The 15,152-nt window shown below is 43.3% G+C and overlaps 1 protein-coding gene and 1 long non-coding RNA gene across 2 annotated transcripts in view; both read right to left on the bottom strand.

Annotated features, from left to right (window-relative positions):
* The window catches only part of LOC308588438, a 243,543-nt gene that overhangs the window by 105,332 nt on the left and 123,059 nt on the right, over positions 1-15,152 (bottom strand). The window contains exon 2 of the long non-coding RNA XR_014008764.1: positions 11,697-12,152. This is a non-coding gene — a long non-coding RNA (uncharacterized lncRNA). The remainder of the gene's footprint in view (positions 1-11,696; positions 12,153-15,152) is intronic.
* Positions 1,264-7,029, bottom strand: OCSTAMP (osteoclast stimulatory transmembrane protein). The gene is made up of 3 exons (XM_081196402.1): positions 6,692-7,029; positions 3,901-4,951; positions 1,264-1,910 (listed from the first exon to the last, which is right to left on the bottom strand). Exons 1-3 carry the CDS (start codon positions 6,751-6,753, stop codon positions 1,551-1,553), a joined length of 1,473 nt encoding a protein of 490 aa, XP_081052528.1. The 5' UTR covers positions 6,754-7,029; the 3' UTR covers positions 1,264-1,550.

Below are 15,152 nucleotides of genomic sequence, written 5' to 3'. Positions count from 1 at the left end.
TCCAGCTGCACATTCAGCAATGCTCAGTCGAGGGGGAAATACTATCAAATGAATCACTCTGAGATAAGGATGATGACTTGTTACTTTACTTAAGGCACTGACTTGTTCCTTACAAATGCAATCCTGCATTTCATACCCACGGCATTACAAACCATCGCAACACAAGCTAAAAATATGTCTCCAAGCTAGAAATCGTCCTTCCATGCATAAGTTCCAGAGCTACCCAGATTTAAAGATTCTCTGGAATTACACTGCAAAGAATTGCTAGACTTGCAATCTGTTTTTATCTTAAAAGAAGGCTTTTCTATATATTATGGCCAGATACAATACACCTGCTAAGTGATGATAACTCTCTTGACCACACTGGAAATGCAGCGCAGTGAATCTTCTCCTGGCTCTAGAAATCTCCTAAGCTTGTGCCATAAATGCAAACATTACAATAATAACTGATTTTATTTTTACCATCACTTCTGTGCCCATTAGCTAAACTTGAGTGGGTGCAATCAGAGGATAAATCTTACAAATCTGATGATGATGATATCATTATTTTAATACATTTGGCAGAAATGTGACCTCACTTTACTGGACATTCTAATATGATAATCTTGGAATGTATGGGCTGTGATCCTGCAGATGAATGATTCCTGCAAAGAAAGCTCATTTGCTGCCTCTTACCTTCCACAGAAGAGAGTGGGGCCCATCTGCCGCTGGTGCATTTTGCTAGCTGTGGGGAACAAACGATTGGCAATTTGGGAGATAGGGTGAATGTACTCAAAACTAGGCATATTGTCCCATCCCCCCAGTGTCTGGTTATTTGCATTTGGGGACAGGCACATTGTGGATTTGCATTCTCTCTGGATTGAAAAAGGAAGGTTTGTTCACTTGTCTGTTTTGTCAGAACAAGGTGCTGCAGAGCAAACCACCAGCCATTAGCAATGAACAAAGGAGGCAAACAGCAAACAGTGGCACTTAGCGAGAGAACATAACATTCCATAATGTAGCATTAGCCCTCCAAAGGTCAAATAGCAGATCACCTCCCTGTATATATGAGTGCCATTTTCGGCCATGGTGTTTATCTGAAAATCAATTCACTCTGAGCTTTTGAATCTCACAGAAACAAAGGGTTTCATGGGGCAGGATTCAACCAATGAGTCTTGTCCGTGGACGCTCTGAGCAATGCTCCCCTCCCAACCCCCTGAAATTGGCTCAGGGGGTCAGGAGAACTCCTGGAACATCGCACAGCGGGAGGAGAGGGGGGTCATTCCATCTGACAAACCAAAATGCACTGGTGGAGCAATAAGAAGAGTGTGACATTGAATCTCTCCCTTTGTTTCCAAGAAACAAAAGCTGTGCCGGTAGAATCCAGCACCACTTCTGTTTCCCCTTTTCTCCCCAAATCTTCTCCAAAGGGGCCCCAAATACTTTGGGACTGATTTTGAGGGCATTTAGGGGGCTCCAGGGGAGAGGAGGAGGAGGATCTGGTTCTGCTAGTGCAAGTCTAAGAACCTCCTGGCATAGTAACACAATTCCATCCCCTCCGTGGAAGCAATTTAAGATGGCGTGGTTGGTTTCTGCTGGTGTCCATTCTTTTTTGTGTGTTTCCTAACAAGTTTCCTGTAGAGGTACTGAACTCTCCGGTCTTCTTGGCTGTTGAAAAAGGAGGCTGAGATTTTCCGGCACAGCCGACGTGAGTATGTTTCCAAAAAGATCATGGTATAAATGATGCAATAGAGGAGCCCAACGGCAAGGACCACAGCTTTGTTGGGAGGGTTTGGCCACCTCATGGGGCAGTTAGCAGAGACAAAGGTCAGATTCTGATGATAGCTCCTTTCAAACGGAGGCAAGGATTGCTCTGTAGAAAAAGCACCGTTAAAAATATATTCCAAAAATGGCACAAAAATCAGCTTCGCCTGAAAGAATAAAAGAGAATGATTCAGTAGAAATACAGAAACTCACACAGAGCATTTAGTATTTCTGATCCCATGCTGTGGAATGCTCTTCCAGTAGAGATTCAGCAGGCATTCTTGTTTTCCTCTTTCACAGGAATAGCTTTTAAAAAAAAATTCCAGCAGCTGTTTAATCAGCCAGTCACTTTAACGATGATGATGATGATTTTTAAGTGTGTTCTGTGTTTAATTGTTTTATACTGCCCTGATATTTTCTGATATGGCAGATGGATATGAAACAGTGGAAAATTACTCTTATAAGCTTAAAATCTTATACAGTAAGCTGTAAGGTCCTTAGAAAGTTAGTCATATTTACATGCTATCAAAATCATGTGGACAACTTACTCAAGGCTAGCTCAGGACTAGGTACAATCCTAAATCATACAGAGATCTCTTTTAAAATTCTGCTTTACTGCTAAAACTGAGGTAATTATTATCATCTGTACTTTTCCATATTTCTTTTCCTTCTGGCCTCACTGTTTACAGTTTCAGTCCATGTACAACCATGTCTCATATTCATGCATTTAATAAAGTCTAACCTACTATGCATTTAAAAATATTGTTAGTCATTTAAGTGTAACCATGCTCTCTGGTGTTGTTTTTATGCTTATAGAAAGTAAATCTGTAAAATAGGTTCAGAGGAGTTACTTCTGAGGGAACTTGCTTAGGAAGCTTAGGATTTTGCAAGTTCTCCCACTGATTTCAGAGGGACTGAAGTGAGATTAAAGTCTCTGGATCGAGGACTTAAGAGTTACATTTCACCCACCCCCACCCCCATAAAGTGTGCAGTCTTTATGTCTTTCCATGGAAATTGACCAACAGCCAACCTAAATTACCATATTTTTTGCTCTATAAGACTCACTTTTTCCCTCCTAAAAAGTAAGGGGAAATGTGTGTGTGTCTTATGGAGTGAATGCAGGCTGCACAGCTATCCCAGAAGCCAGAACAGCAAGAGGGATTGCTGCTTTCACTGCGCAGCGATCCCTCTTGCTGTTCTGGCTTCTGAGATTCAGAATATTTTTTTTCTTGTTTTCCTCCTCCAAAAACTAGATGCGTCTTGTGGTCTGGTGCGTCTTATAGAGCGAAAAATACGGTAATTGCTTTTGAATAGTTCCAACTACTCTTTAGTTGAAAGTCCTGTGATACTGCAGCTTAAAAATGTATCTTTCAAGTTTGGACCCCTATTCTTCTGAAATTGAAATGAGGTGTGATAATGCAGCGCCTAATGCTATGGTGAATGTGAAAGATGACCAATTCCAACCTGCATTTGCAGGAATCACATGATGACCTTTTATGTCCCTACACATCACTTGTCATCCAAATTAATACAGTGGTACCTTGGTTCTCAAACTTAATCCGTTCCGGAAGTCCCTTCCAAAACCAAAGCATTCCAAAACCAAGACGTGCTTTCCCATAGAAAGTAATGCAAAATGGATTAATCCATTCCAGACATTTAAAAACAACCCCTAAAACAGCAATTTAACATGAATTTTACCATCTTACAAGACCACTGATCCATAAAATGAAAGCAATAAACAATGTACTGCAGTCACGCAATCAATCAATCAGTTGCCGAACTGGGTACCACACAGTCACAGAAACAAAACAAAAAGTCACAAAAATGCAAAATAAACAGCAAAAGCAGACAGCCCGCAAAACGGAAGCATGGCACTCAAAACGGAGCACGTTCGGCTTCTGAAAAATGTTCGCAAACCAGAACACTTACTTCTGGGTTTGCAGTGTTTGGGTTCTAAGTTGTTTGAGTACCAAGGTGTTTGAGAACCAAGGTACTGCTGTACCATGTTTTGAATAGGAGGCAGGGTTAATTTTAACCATGCTATGGTTGTTTCATTTATAATTCTGACTGCAGGAGCATTCAAGCAAAATCTTGATTTGCATCGGCATCTTGCATCCTTTCGCTTGAAAATGCCAAGGTAGAGGCTTCCATACTCACCTCATATTTTATGGAGATGACTATTGGCACAACAGGGAACTGGGCGACTTCGCTCACAGCCGCTTGTGCCAAATGGAAGGCGATATAGTCCGTTGCTATGATCACTAGTGTCAACATGAGCACTAAGGTAAGAAGAAAAATGTGCATTACACAAGAAAGGAGTTCCTCTCGGGATAGCTTGAATCCTGTGGACTTGATCAGTTTCTTTGGTGAACAAACTAGCAAGTGAGTTGCTTTGTTTTCCCGAGCCAAATCTTCTAGCTTTTTGGTGATGTAAACATTGTCAAAACGGAGATCTGTGAGGTAGCTCTTTAGGTACCAAGCAGACTCAAATATCAGATAGAAGAGGAAGAAGCCAGCAATCACCCGGTTACCCAACAGTATGACCTTCTGGACCAGCACATCAACTTGCAAGAAATCTTCCTTGATCCCTTGGCTGGCACTGATAATTCTCTGACTCAATAAATTGTTGTTGTTGTGGGTTTCAAACCGGACATGGCCATCCCTAGCTCTCCCTGTTTTGTCCGGCATGTTGTCAGTCACCCGTTTGAGAGCATCACTGAAGTCCCATGAAGCATTCCCCAAGAGAACTGTTGAGTTCAGAAGGCTCTCAGAGGAATTCTTGCAGATGCATTTGATGACCTGCAGGATGGTTTCGATGTTGCTCATGATGTTTGGCACTATGTTGACAGCCACAATCATGAAGGTGGCAGACAGGAGCAACCTCCGCCCTTGCTTGGTCCCTAAAGTAGGCACAATTATAGTGAACATGCAACGGATAGGGTGCATCAAGAAGAGGGTCAACAGGGCCAGAAAACTAATGGCTGAAGCAGCTGCGGCAGAGAACTGGAAAGAATATTGCAGTGAGAAAAACATCCAGTTGTAGAAGAGTCCTCCAATGGCTGCAGCAATGCAACAGCACATCAGAAAAAGAGATAATAGCTGGTTGTGGCTTGATGGCAGAGGTCTGGAGTAAGCAAGCCAAGCTTCCGTGGCAAATTCTTGTATCCTTGGGAAGAGAATGTCTTGAAAGTAAGTCCAGACTTCCATCCTGTATTAATAATGAACAGATATTCCTGAATGATATGATTGAAACTGCTAATACTTCAGAACCAGCTCTAACTTGTGTCGGAAATGCAAAGAAATAGAAGAAACTATGTACCATATGTGGTGGAAATGCAAAAAGATAAAGGAATTTTGGGATATGATTTACAATGAGCTAAAAAAAATGTTTCAATTAACCTTCGCCAAAAAACCGTGAAGCCTTTCTCCTAGGTATTATAGGCGTAGATATACCGAAAGATTTGAGGACGTTATTCATGTATGTAACCACGGCCATGAGAATGCTATTAGCCCAATGCCGGAAAGGAGATAATATACCGACAAAAATGGAATGGCAGACGAAATTATTTCAGTATGCTGAGATGGCAAGAATAACAGGGAAAATCAGGAACCATGACGACCAAAAATTTAACAGAGAGTGGGATAAATATAGACAATACCCAAAAGATCACTGTAAACATCTGAAATCAAAATTTCATTATACAACTTTACTTTATTTCCAACACTTCAGTATTTCTTTTGTGTATATTTCTGATGGAGAAAGATTACTGTGATGTCTTTTAAAAACCAATAAAGATTAAAACGCAAAAAAGGGAGAATGCTAATACTTCAGATTTGCCAAATTTCCAATTTCTCCGCTCAAGTTTTGAACGTGAAATTCAAAATCAACATTCAAATTTTGAATGTGAAGTTTTACCTCTAAATCTGACAGCTTTAGACTGATATGCTTTCATTGTTCCGAGTGGTGTCAGATATGAAATCTAACAAATTATTATTTGCCAAATTCTGTTGCACGAGTGTCAGCCACTGAATAACATCCTGCATTGAATGCAGAATATTACTGCATTTTATCAACTGTGAAATACTGACATGTACTAATTAATATTGTATGCCAGTACTGTGCACTATCACCCCATAGTAATCAAATACTCCCCTCCCCCAATACTGTGTTTGTTCTGAGACTTTTCTGAGCAACTCACCCACCCAGGGTCATATAGTACCGTATTTTTCGCCCTATAAGACGCACTTTTCCCCCTCCAAAAATGAAGGGGAAATGTGGGTGCGTCTTATGGGGCGAATGCAGGCTTTCACTGAAGCCTGGAGAGCGAGAGGGGTTGGTGTGCACCGACCCCTCTCGCTCTCCAGGCTTCAGGAGAGCCCCAGCGCCAGCCCCACAAGGTCGGGGGACAGAGGGAGGCGGAACGCCGCCATCCCGCTGTCTCCCGAAGTGGTTTGGAGGCTGACGGCGGGGAGAAGAGCACTTCTCCCCGCTGCCTGCCCCACCACTCCGGGACAGCAGGGAGACGCGCTGCGTCTCCTTGCTGTCCCCGGACCTGATCTCCAGGCGGGCGGCGGGGAGAAGAGCGCTTCTCCCCGCTGCCTGCCCCACAAGCGCCTGGGGGGGAAATAATTTTTTTTCCTTTATTTCCCCCCAAAAAACTTGATGCGTCCTATGGGCCTGTGCGTCCTATGGGGAGAAAAATACGGTACATACATTCACATGGTATTTCTCTGAAGCAATACATTAAAACTTGCCTCCATTGCCTCAAAAACAGCAGCAAATCCCATTTTTGCTGGTTGCAATCACTTTTTAGCAAACACATTTCCCAAAGCAAGACATAACATAACCATTTTTAATTCTAGGGGGAAATTTTCAATAACAGCTTGATAATTTGTTTTTTCTAGACACAGAGAGATGGATATTTAAGTTAAAGTCGATTCTACATACCCAGTATTATGAAGGCGTCTCCAGGTCCTTTGTAACCACTCTGGGATCCTGCAAATTTTCATTTAGTTTTCATATATTGAAAAAATATCTGACAAGATAATAAAACCACTAACCGAATGAGACAGAACCATTAAGGTAGGCAGTTCTGGACAAAGAGGTGTGTGGGTGTGTTAAAAGCAGACACTTGAAAAAAGGTTCAGATGAACAGCAAAATCTGGTCTGCAAATGTAACCTAAATATTAATGTGGGACACCTCCTCTAAGGCATCCCACCGCTGATGAACATCATGTTGTGGCTTTAGAAGTTGTTGCTGTGTCTCTTAAGGAATCGCTACCAGGCTGTATGTATGTGCTGATGACGCCTGTTTAAAAACCACCCTACATATTGCAAAAGTCAATTCAGAAAAAAGGAGAAGAAATAATTCAGAAAAGTTCTATTTTTACACTGTGGTAAGGCTGGTCGCTATGAGTAAACACTGAATCTTGGTGATGAATTTGCTCAGCTGACTTTAACCTCAAAGTGTCTTGCAAGCCGTTGGCAGCTGCCCACTGTGTGTTCCAGGTTGACACACATCCTGCAGGGCTGTTCCCACTATCTGAAGCCTGGGATGGAAAACTCAGCTATAGTGCAATCCTGTGTCTACTCAGAAGTAAACCCAATTGAATTAAATGGGGCTTGTTGTTGTTGTTTAGTCATTTAGTTGTGTCCGACTCTTCGTGACCCCATGGACCAGAGCACGCCAGGCACTCCTGTCTTCCACTGCCTCCTGCAGTTTGGTCAAACTCAAACTCATGCTGGTAGCTTCAAGAACACTGTCCAACCATCTCATCCTCTGTCATCCCCTTCTCCTTGTGCCCTCCATTTTCCCCAACATCAGGGGCTTTTCCAGGGAGTCTTCTCTTCTCATGAGGTGGCCAAAGTATTGGAGCCTTAGCTTCAGAATCTGAAGCTAAGGCTCCAATACTCAGGGCTGATTTCCTTCAGAATGGAGAGGTTTGATCTTCTTGCAGTCCATGGAACTCTCAAGAGTCTCCTCCAGCACCATAATTCAAATGGGGCTTACTCCCAAGTAAGTGGGTTTAGGCTTGCTGCATTCCTATGACGGACTGCATTTTAAAAGATTGTTGCCATGTATTCAGACTTCTACTCTTGGAAAAAAATTGAATCTGCACTTCTTTAGCTGTTTTGAAAAGAAGCTCTTGGTTATTTCCCAGTACCTTTGGATGCTTAAGCTGAGATTCTTACATTGCCGGGGCTTGGGCTAGATGACTCTTGAGTCTCTTCCAGCTCTAAGATTCAATGGCTCTTGTGCAGATCCTATTCCCTTCAAGGCATCTTGTGCAAGCAACATCATAATCTCAGGATAAATGCCCTTTAAGCGGTTTTTCTGTTCTATGATTTTATTATTCTAAAGCAGGCTCCCAGATGTTGTTGGTCTCCAACTCCCAACATTCCTGGCTGTTGGCAGTACTAGCTGGGGCTGCTGGGAATTGTAGTCCATCATAATCTAGAGGGCCAAAGGTTACCCATCTCCATCCCTGTGTTAAAGCCATAGACCATAGGGTGGGACATTTCTGTGCTTCTCTATCAGCTTGAAAAGAAGGACATCTAGTTTTCATAATGCTTCATCTGTGTTTGGGAGGAATAGATACAGAGATTCTACTTCCCTTAATGACACCTCCTGTCTTCTCTCCAACCCATTGTCTCCTACCTCTGACTCACATTCCTGCCTCTGACTCTGCTACCCTTCATTAAGAAATAATAGGAAAAAAGCATTATCAGACTGCCAGTCATAGCCCTGAGTAAGGCTCCCCGACCCCCATCCAAAGGGTGACTCTTCATCCCCCCCCCCAATTTTTTAGTCATTTTATAACACAAATAAAAAACACAAACAGAAAAGACAAACAATACGAACAAATTCTTGTTATATCCTCATTTTTCTAAACATTGTTAAGTGGGCTTCCCCAAGTCCCACCTATCTGATTTTCATTTTACTTCATCTTTGCTGTGGGTTAAACCACAAAGTCTAGGACTTGCCAATCAGAAGGTCGGCGGTTCAAATCACCGTGATGGGGTGAGCTCCCGTTGTTCAGTCCCTGCTCCTGCCAACCTAGCAGTTTGAAAGCACGCCAACGTGCAAGTAGATAAATAGGTACCGCTCTGGCGGGAAGGTAACCAGCGTTTCCGTGCACTGCTCTGGTTCGCCAGAAGTGGCTTAGTCATGCTGGCCACATGACCTGGAAGCTGTACGCCGGCTGTACACCGGCTCCCTCAGCCAATAAAGTCCCCAGAGTCGGCCACGACTGGACGTAATGGTCAGGGGTCCCTTTACCTTTACCTTAGCAGTTTACATATATCATAATTTCTAACCATCTTTTTTTTTAATCACACTTAAAATAACTTCACATTTTATCACTTACAAATAATACTATTTTAAAATACCGTATCTTCTACTTCTAACCCTATAGCCTATATCCACTTCCAAAGCTATTCTAAGGTTTAAATATTTACATATTTTTTTCAAATATTCCTTAAACTTCTTCCAGTTTTCTTCCACCGTCTCTTCTCTCTGGTCTCAGAGTCTCCCGGTCAGTTCGGGAAGTTCCATATAGTCCATCATCTTCATCTGCCATTCTTCGATAGTTGGTAAATCTTGTTTCTTCCCATTCTTCGCTAACAGAAAAAAAGTAACGTCCTTTTTGGGGATTTCACCCCGCATTATACTGTCGGAGCCCGCCGTTACAAATGGTGCTTTTTAAGCATAAAATAAAGACACAGAAGCCAGCAATATTTCCATAGACGGAGGGCAGCTCAATCATGCTTCTCCTCTTCCTCCAGTCCGTTTATTTCTTATTACCCTTTGTTCCTCTCCAGCCGCATGGCTGCATTCCAATGTCTCACGTTACCTACATCCGTTACCTACATCCGGTCAAGGCTTTAACCCACCCACAAACGATATAGGGTTACACTGCCCAGAGGGGGGGGGAACATAACTCCATATGAGGTCATGCATTCCAATACATTGTAAAGCTCAGAGTGCTGGTCAGCCGAGGTCAGGGAGCACCCTGCAATATTACAAGCCTCTGCCGTGGCTATCTGACTCCCACATGCCCTCTTTCTTTATTTAATTAATCAGTACCAATACGGTTATATTGAGAGCGATAAGCGACTCATGTGAGACCGGAAGCGGGCCGCGGACTGGAGAACCATGCAGTACATATAGAGATTATAGAAAGAATACATTGTATACAGCAACACAAAATAATGCAAATAACTACTATAATGATCACTAAGATCAATAAATGTCGAAGCCAACTTCCATCCGGAAGCCAAGAATATAAGAATTCTGATTCCAAGCTGCATGGTAGGCTTCTTTTCTAGTTTATTAGCCATGCACTGGTGTCACTTCTATAACACTGAGATTGGTCATTGTATGTTCCTGTAAGAGAACAAGAGCTATTAAAAGTGAAATTCAATGTATATTGACAGTTTGGATATATGCCCCATGACTCTTTCCCCTCCTTAATTTGAAAATAAATGGGTGCAGGCTCATGGAGGGTCAAGTGTACTGGGGGCCAAAAAGATTGCTTAGGGGATATAATATTTGTAAATTGAAAAGATCCATTGACAGGCACATCATGAAGCATTATGCCTGAATGACTCTCAAAAGGGTGGCATGTGCATACATAACCAACATTTAGAAGCATGCAATAAACTGGTAAACATAATCATATCTTGTACAAAAATATTATTCCTCCATATCTTATGATAATTTTCACCCCTAAAAGTCTTATTCAACAACACTGTTCTTATAGTTCGAGAGTGGCTGAGCCGTGGATGCTGCCAGCCAGAGTAGGAAGCTGACAACTGCTTGGATCGAAAATCCTCTCACAGTTTCTTTTAAAATCCTCTTAGTCTGCCTCAGACTGTTTTCTTCAAGTTTGCCTCTTTTCTTTAAGTTAGCCTCTTCTTTTAAGTTAGCCTCACACGGGGCACCACTTGTCGGAGCCCGCCGTTACAAATGGTGCTTTTTAAGCATAAAATAAAGACACAGAAGCTAGAAATCTTTCCATAGACGGAGGGCAGCTCAATCATGCTTCTCCTCTTCCTCCAGTCCGTTTATTTCTTATTACCCTTTGTTCCTCTCCAGCCGCATGGCTGCATTCCAATGTCTCACGTTACCTACATCCGGTCAAGGCTTTAACCCACCCACAAACGATATAGGGTTACACTGCCCAGAGGGGGGGGGGAACATAACTCCATATGAGGTCATGCATTCCAATACATTGTAAAGCTCAGAGTGCTGGTCAGCCGAGGTCAGGGAGCACCCTGCAATATTACAAGCCTCTGCCGTGGCTATCTGACTCCCACATTATACCAAGTAAAAAGGCTTCTGTTTTTTTAATAAATGTGTTTTTCAACACTTTTTCAATTCATTATAAATCCCCAAAGGATGACTCTTCAAATGGGTTCCAACTTCCATGAGGTGCAGCCAACATGGCCAGAGGTCAGGAATAATGGAAGCTATAGGTGGTGGGGGATGAGTGTTCAGACCCCTGGGCTCTCACTTGTGGGGTGCCTCAGGGTTCCGTCCTCTCCCCCATGCTTTTTAACATCTATATGAAGCCGCTGGAAGAGATCATCAGGGGGTTTGGACTGGGTGTCCATCAATATGCAGATGATACCCAGCTCTACCTCTCTTTCAAATCAGAACCAGTGAAGGCGGTGAAGGTCCTGTGTGAGTGCCTGGAGGCGGTTGGAGGATGGATGGCGGCTAATGGATTGAAGTTGAATCCTGACAAGACAGAAGTACTGTTTTTGGGGGACAGGGGGCAGGCTGGTGTGGAGGACTCCCTGGTCCTGAATATGGTAACTGTGCCCCTGAAGGACCAGGTGCAGCCTGGGAGTCATTTTGGACTCACAGCTGTCCATGGAGGCGCAGGTCAATTCTGTATCCAGGGCAACTGTCTACCAACTCCACCTGGTACGCAGGCTGAGACCCTACCTGCCCGCGGACTGTCTCGCCAGAGTGGTGCATGCTCTAGTTATCTCCCACTTGGACTACTGCAATGCGCTCTACGTGGGGCTACCTTTGAAGGTGACTCGGAAACTACAACTAATCCAGAATGCGGCAGCTAGACTGGTGATTGGGGGCGGCCGCCGAGACCACATAACACCGGTCTTGAAAGACCTACATTGACTCCCAGTACGTTTCCGAGCACAATTCAAAGTGCTGGTGTTGACCTTTAAAGCCCTAAACGGCCTCGGCCCAGTATACCTGAAGGAGCGTCTCCACCCCCATCGTTCTGCCCGGACGCTGAGGTCCAGCGCTGAGCGCCTTCTGGCGGTTCCCTCATTGCGAGAAGCAAAGCTACAGGGAACCAGGCAGAGGGCCTTCTCGGTAGTGGCGCCCGCCCTGTGGAACGCCCTCCCATCAGATGTCAAAGAGATAAATAACTACCTGACATTCAGAAGCCATCTTAAGGCAGCCCTGTTCAGGGAAGTTTTTAATGTGTGATATTTTAGTGTATTTTTGGTTTCTATGGAAGCCGCCCAGAGTGGCTGGGGAAACCCAGCCAGATGGGCGGGGTACAAATTATTATTATTATTATTATTATTATTATTATTATTATTATTATTATTATTCAACACTGGAAGGCCACACAATGGCCATTTCTACAGTAGAGACAATGCTGTCAGTCTACTAAAAAAAACTTATTTCGGTGACTATAATTGAGGTTTGCCAGAAACAGTGCTTTTTTTCTTTAAAAAATGTTTAGGGGTACTCTCATTTTGACTCAAAAAAATCACCATTTTATACTTCAAATTGGGAAGAATAAATGGACAAAAGTACAAAGATTCATAAAATGTTTAGGGGTATGTGTACCCCTGCATCCCCCCAGAAAAAAAGCACTGGCCGGAAACAATTTCCCATACTCCCATTTAAAAACAGCATAATACTTTATCAGTTCTGTATCATATTTGTGTAGTCTTTCAGACCTATCTTAGACATCAATCATCATAGTGGTGGCAGAGAGAAAGAAAGAATACATTAATCGAATATATAATATATCATTCCCTCAAATAATTCCGAGAAGTATTCCCAAATGTTTGAAAAAGCCTTTTGAAAGTTTGTTCCCTGTTTCATTTTCTCCAGTTCTAACAAACATATTGGCTTTCTGCAATGTCCTTATTTATTTTCTTCTGCCGTGGACCAACATTGCTATTGATGCTTTTTATGGCTTGTATATTATTTACGTTCTGCACTTCCTTTTATAACGGGAAGTTTCTTTGCAGCCTCACAGTATTTACTTTCAAGAAGACAGAACAGGAAACTTCAAGTTGTGTTAAGGAAGTGAAAGAAAGAAAAAAAGTTTTAGCTGTACCATTAATTTTCATGATGAAAACCCCATTCATTTAGTTATTAATTCAAATCGCATTCATTTTTATTCATTTCTGTCATTCCATTTGTTTCCTATGCCTTTCAGTGGGGGACCCAGATGCTCTTCTGCTGCCTGCAACTTCTGTGATTTCCATCCAACTGGCACAAAATATTCAGATAGTCTGCTATCTCTCCAAGAGATTTTTTTTTTTCACCTGTCAAATTTCAGCCAAATGGAAAGGGCTCCATTTTATAGGTGCGTTGAAATGGCATGCTAAAAGTGCATGCATGCATGCATTGGATATGCACACTTCTTCAAACACCAACACACAGGCTATCAGCTTTGATGAAGTGAAGAAAATATTCCTGGCACACATACATAACCACCAGAAAATCTGCAGCCCCATTACTCGCAATGGAAGGAGCAGAAGTGTGTGTTGGGAGAAAAGGGACAGGCAAAAGCTGTCCACATTCACCACTTGCCATGGGTGGGACAGAGAGCTCTGAACTGCTGCATTGAAACTAGCATCACTCTATGGACAGAGGCCAGTGGAGCAGGCTTTGGCAAAGGCATTGGGTATGTATCCAGAATCAGCCAGCTTGCCTTCTGATTGGTCACTCGGCTGGGCCGACCTTTGATCAATGGTCATCTTACGACATACATCAAATCAGGATAATCCCTTCAGAACCACTATTTGGAAGGGTGCTATGACCCATCAGTCCCTGCGTAGGCTCCCAAATAGAGACATCACTTCCTGGACCCCTTTAGTGGCTCATCTAACCCCTACCCCTCCCCCAAGCATGCCCCCCAACTGCAAATAACACAGTAAGCACAAAAGAATAGGACAGGTATGGGACTAGTGAGGAATGGCCTGGAAATATTCAAAGGGATGGTAAATAGGTGACTGAGTGGGGACTGTTTTGGAACAAAGACAAAGAAAGGTAAAAAAAAGTTAAAGGACCTCTGGATGGTTAAGTCCAGTCAAAGGTGACTATGGGGTTGCGGCTATGGGCTGGCTTTCAGGCCGGAGGAGCCAGCGTTTGTCCACAGACAGCTTTCCGGGTCATGTAGCCAGCATGCCTAAACCTCTTCTGGCACAACAGGAACCAGAGCGCATGGAAATGCTGTTTACCTTCCCGCCGCAGCGGTACCTATTTATCTACTTGCACTGGCATGCTTTCGAACTGCTGGGTGGGCAGGAGCTGGGACAGAGCAACGGGAGTTTACCTTCTAATTGGCAAGCCCAAGAGGCTCAGTCGTTTAGACCACAGCGCCACCCACAGAGCAGCAGAGGAAAACACTCAAAGCCCTCTTTAGTCATTCACAAACTCTCTGTGAGAATTGTGCAAGAGGAAAAAGCATGTTCATCCCACCTCCTCCATTGCACCCCATGTCATGTCTGTAGCAAGGGAGCCTGCATGCCCCTATGTATTGCTGTGGACACTTGATGGGTGACAATGCATGAGCATCTACTTGCAGATGGTCTTTATCAGGACACCTGTGTAGCCAGGTGTTCCAGGCAAGCCAGTGGTGCATCTCTGCTCTCGAGTCATCACAAAGAACCGCCTGGTTATCTTTCAGGGTTAATTTCACTTTCCACATTCTCTTTCCTTCACTCCTTACATCCCACATAAACTGTCTCTGCTCTAGGAGGAAACTAAGGTCACTGACTGAGTCACAAAGGTGACATTTGAAACTCATTTGTAACTCTGGCATGTGTTTCTTTACTAGTGACAAATGAACATGACAGACCCCATTTGTTTCAATTTTCCATTCATTTGGAATTAATACATTTGAAGTAGCTATGCATTTGCCAATGTACAGGCCAAGCAAATTGGAAGAAAAATGCAGCAGAGGTAGGTGAAAAGTCTGGTCAACCCTCCCCAAAGGAACAGCAATCTCCTTGCACCCCACAACTGCTCCAACCCCCCCTCCCAAATAACACCCCAGTTTCTTTCACCAGAATCATGCTGCCTGCAGTTGCCATAGAAATTGTTTTATTGGGTACTTCTTGTGGGGATTTAGACAAAGACAAGTATGAAATTGGGAAGTGTAGTTTGTCAAGAGTGCTGAGCTCT

Source organism: Podarcis bocagei (genome assembly GCF_964188305.1).
Source record: "Podarcis bocagei genome assembly, chromosome: 5".
Classification (NCBI taxonomy): Eukaryota; Metazoa; Chordata; class Lepidosauria; order Squamata; family Lacertidae; genus Podarcis; species Podarcis bocagei.
This window is presented reverse-complemented; position numbering and strand designations above follow the sequence as displayed.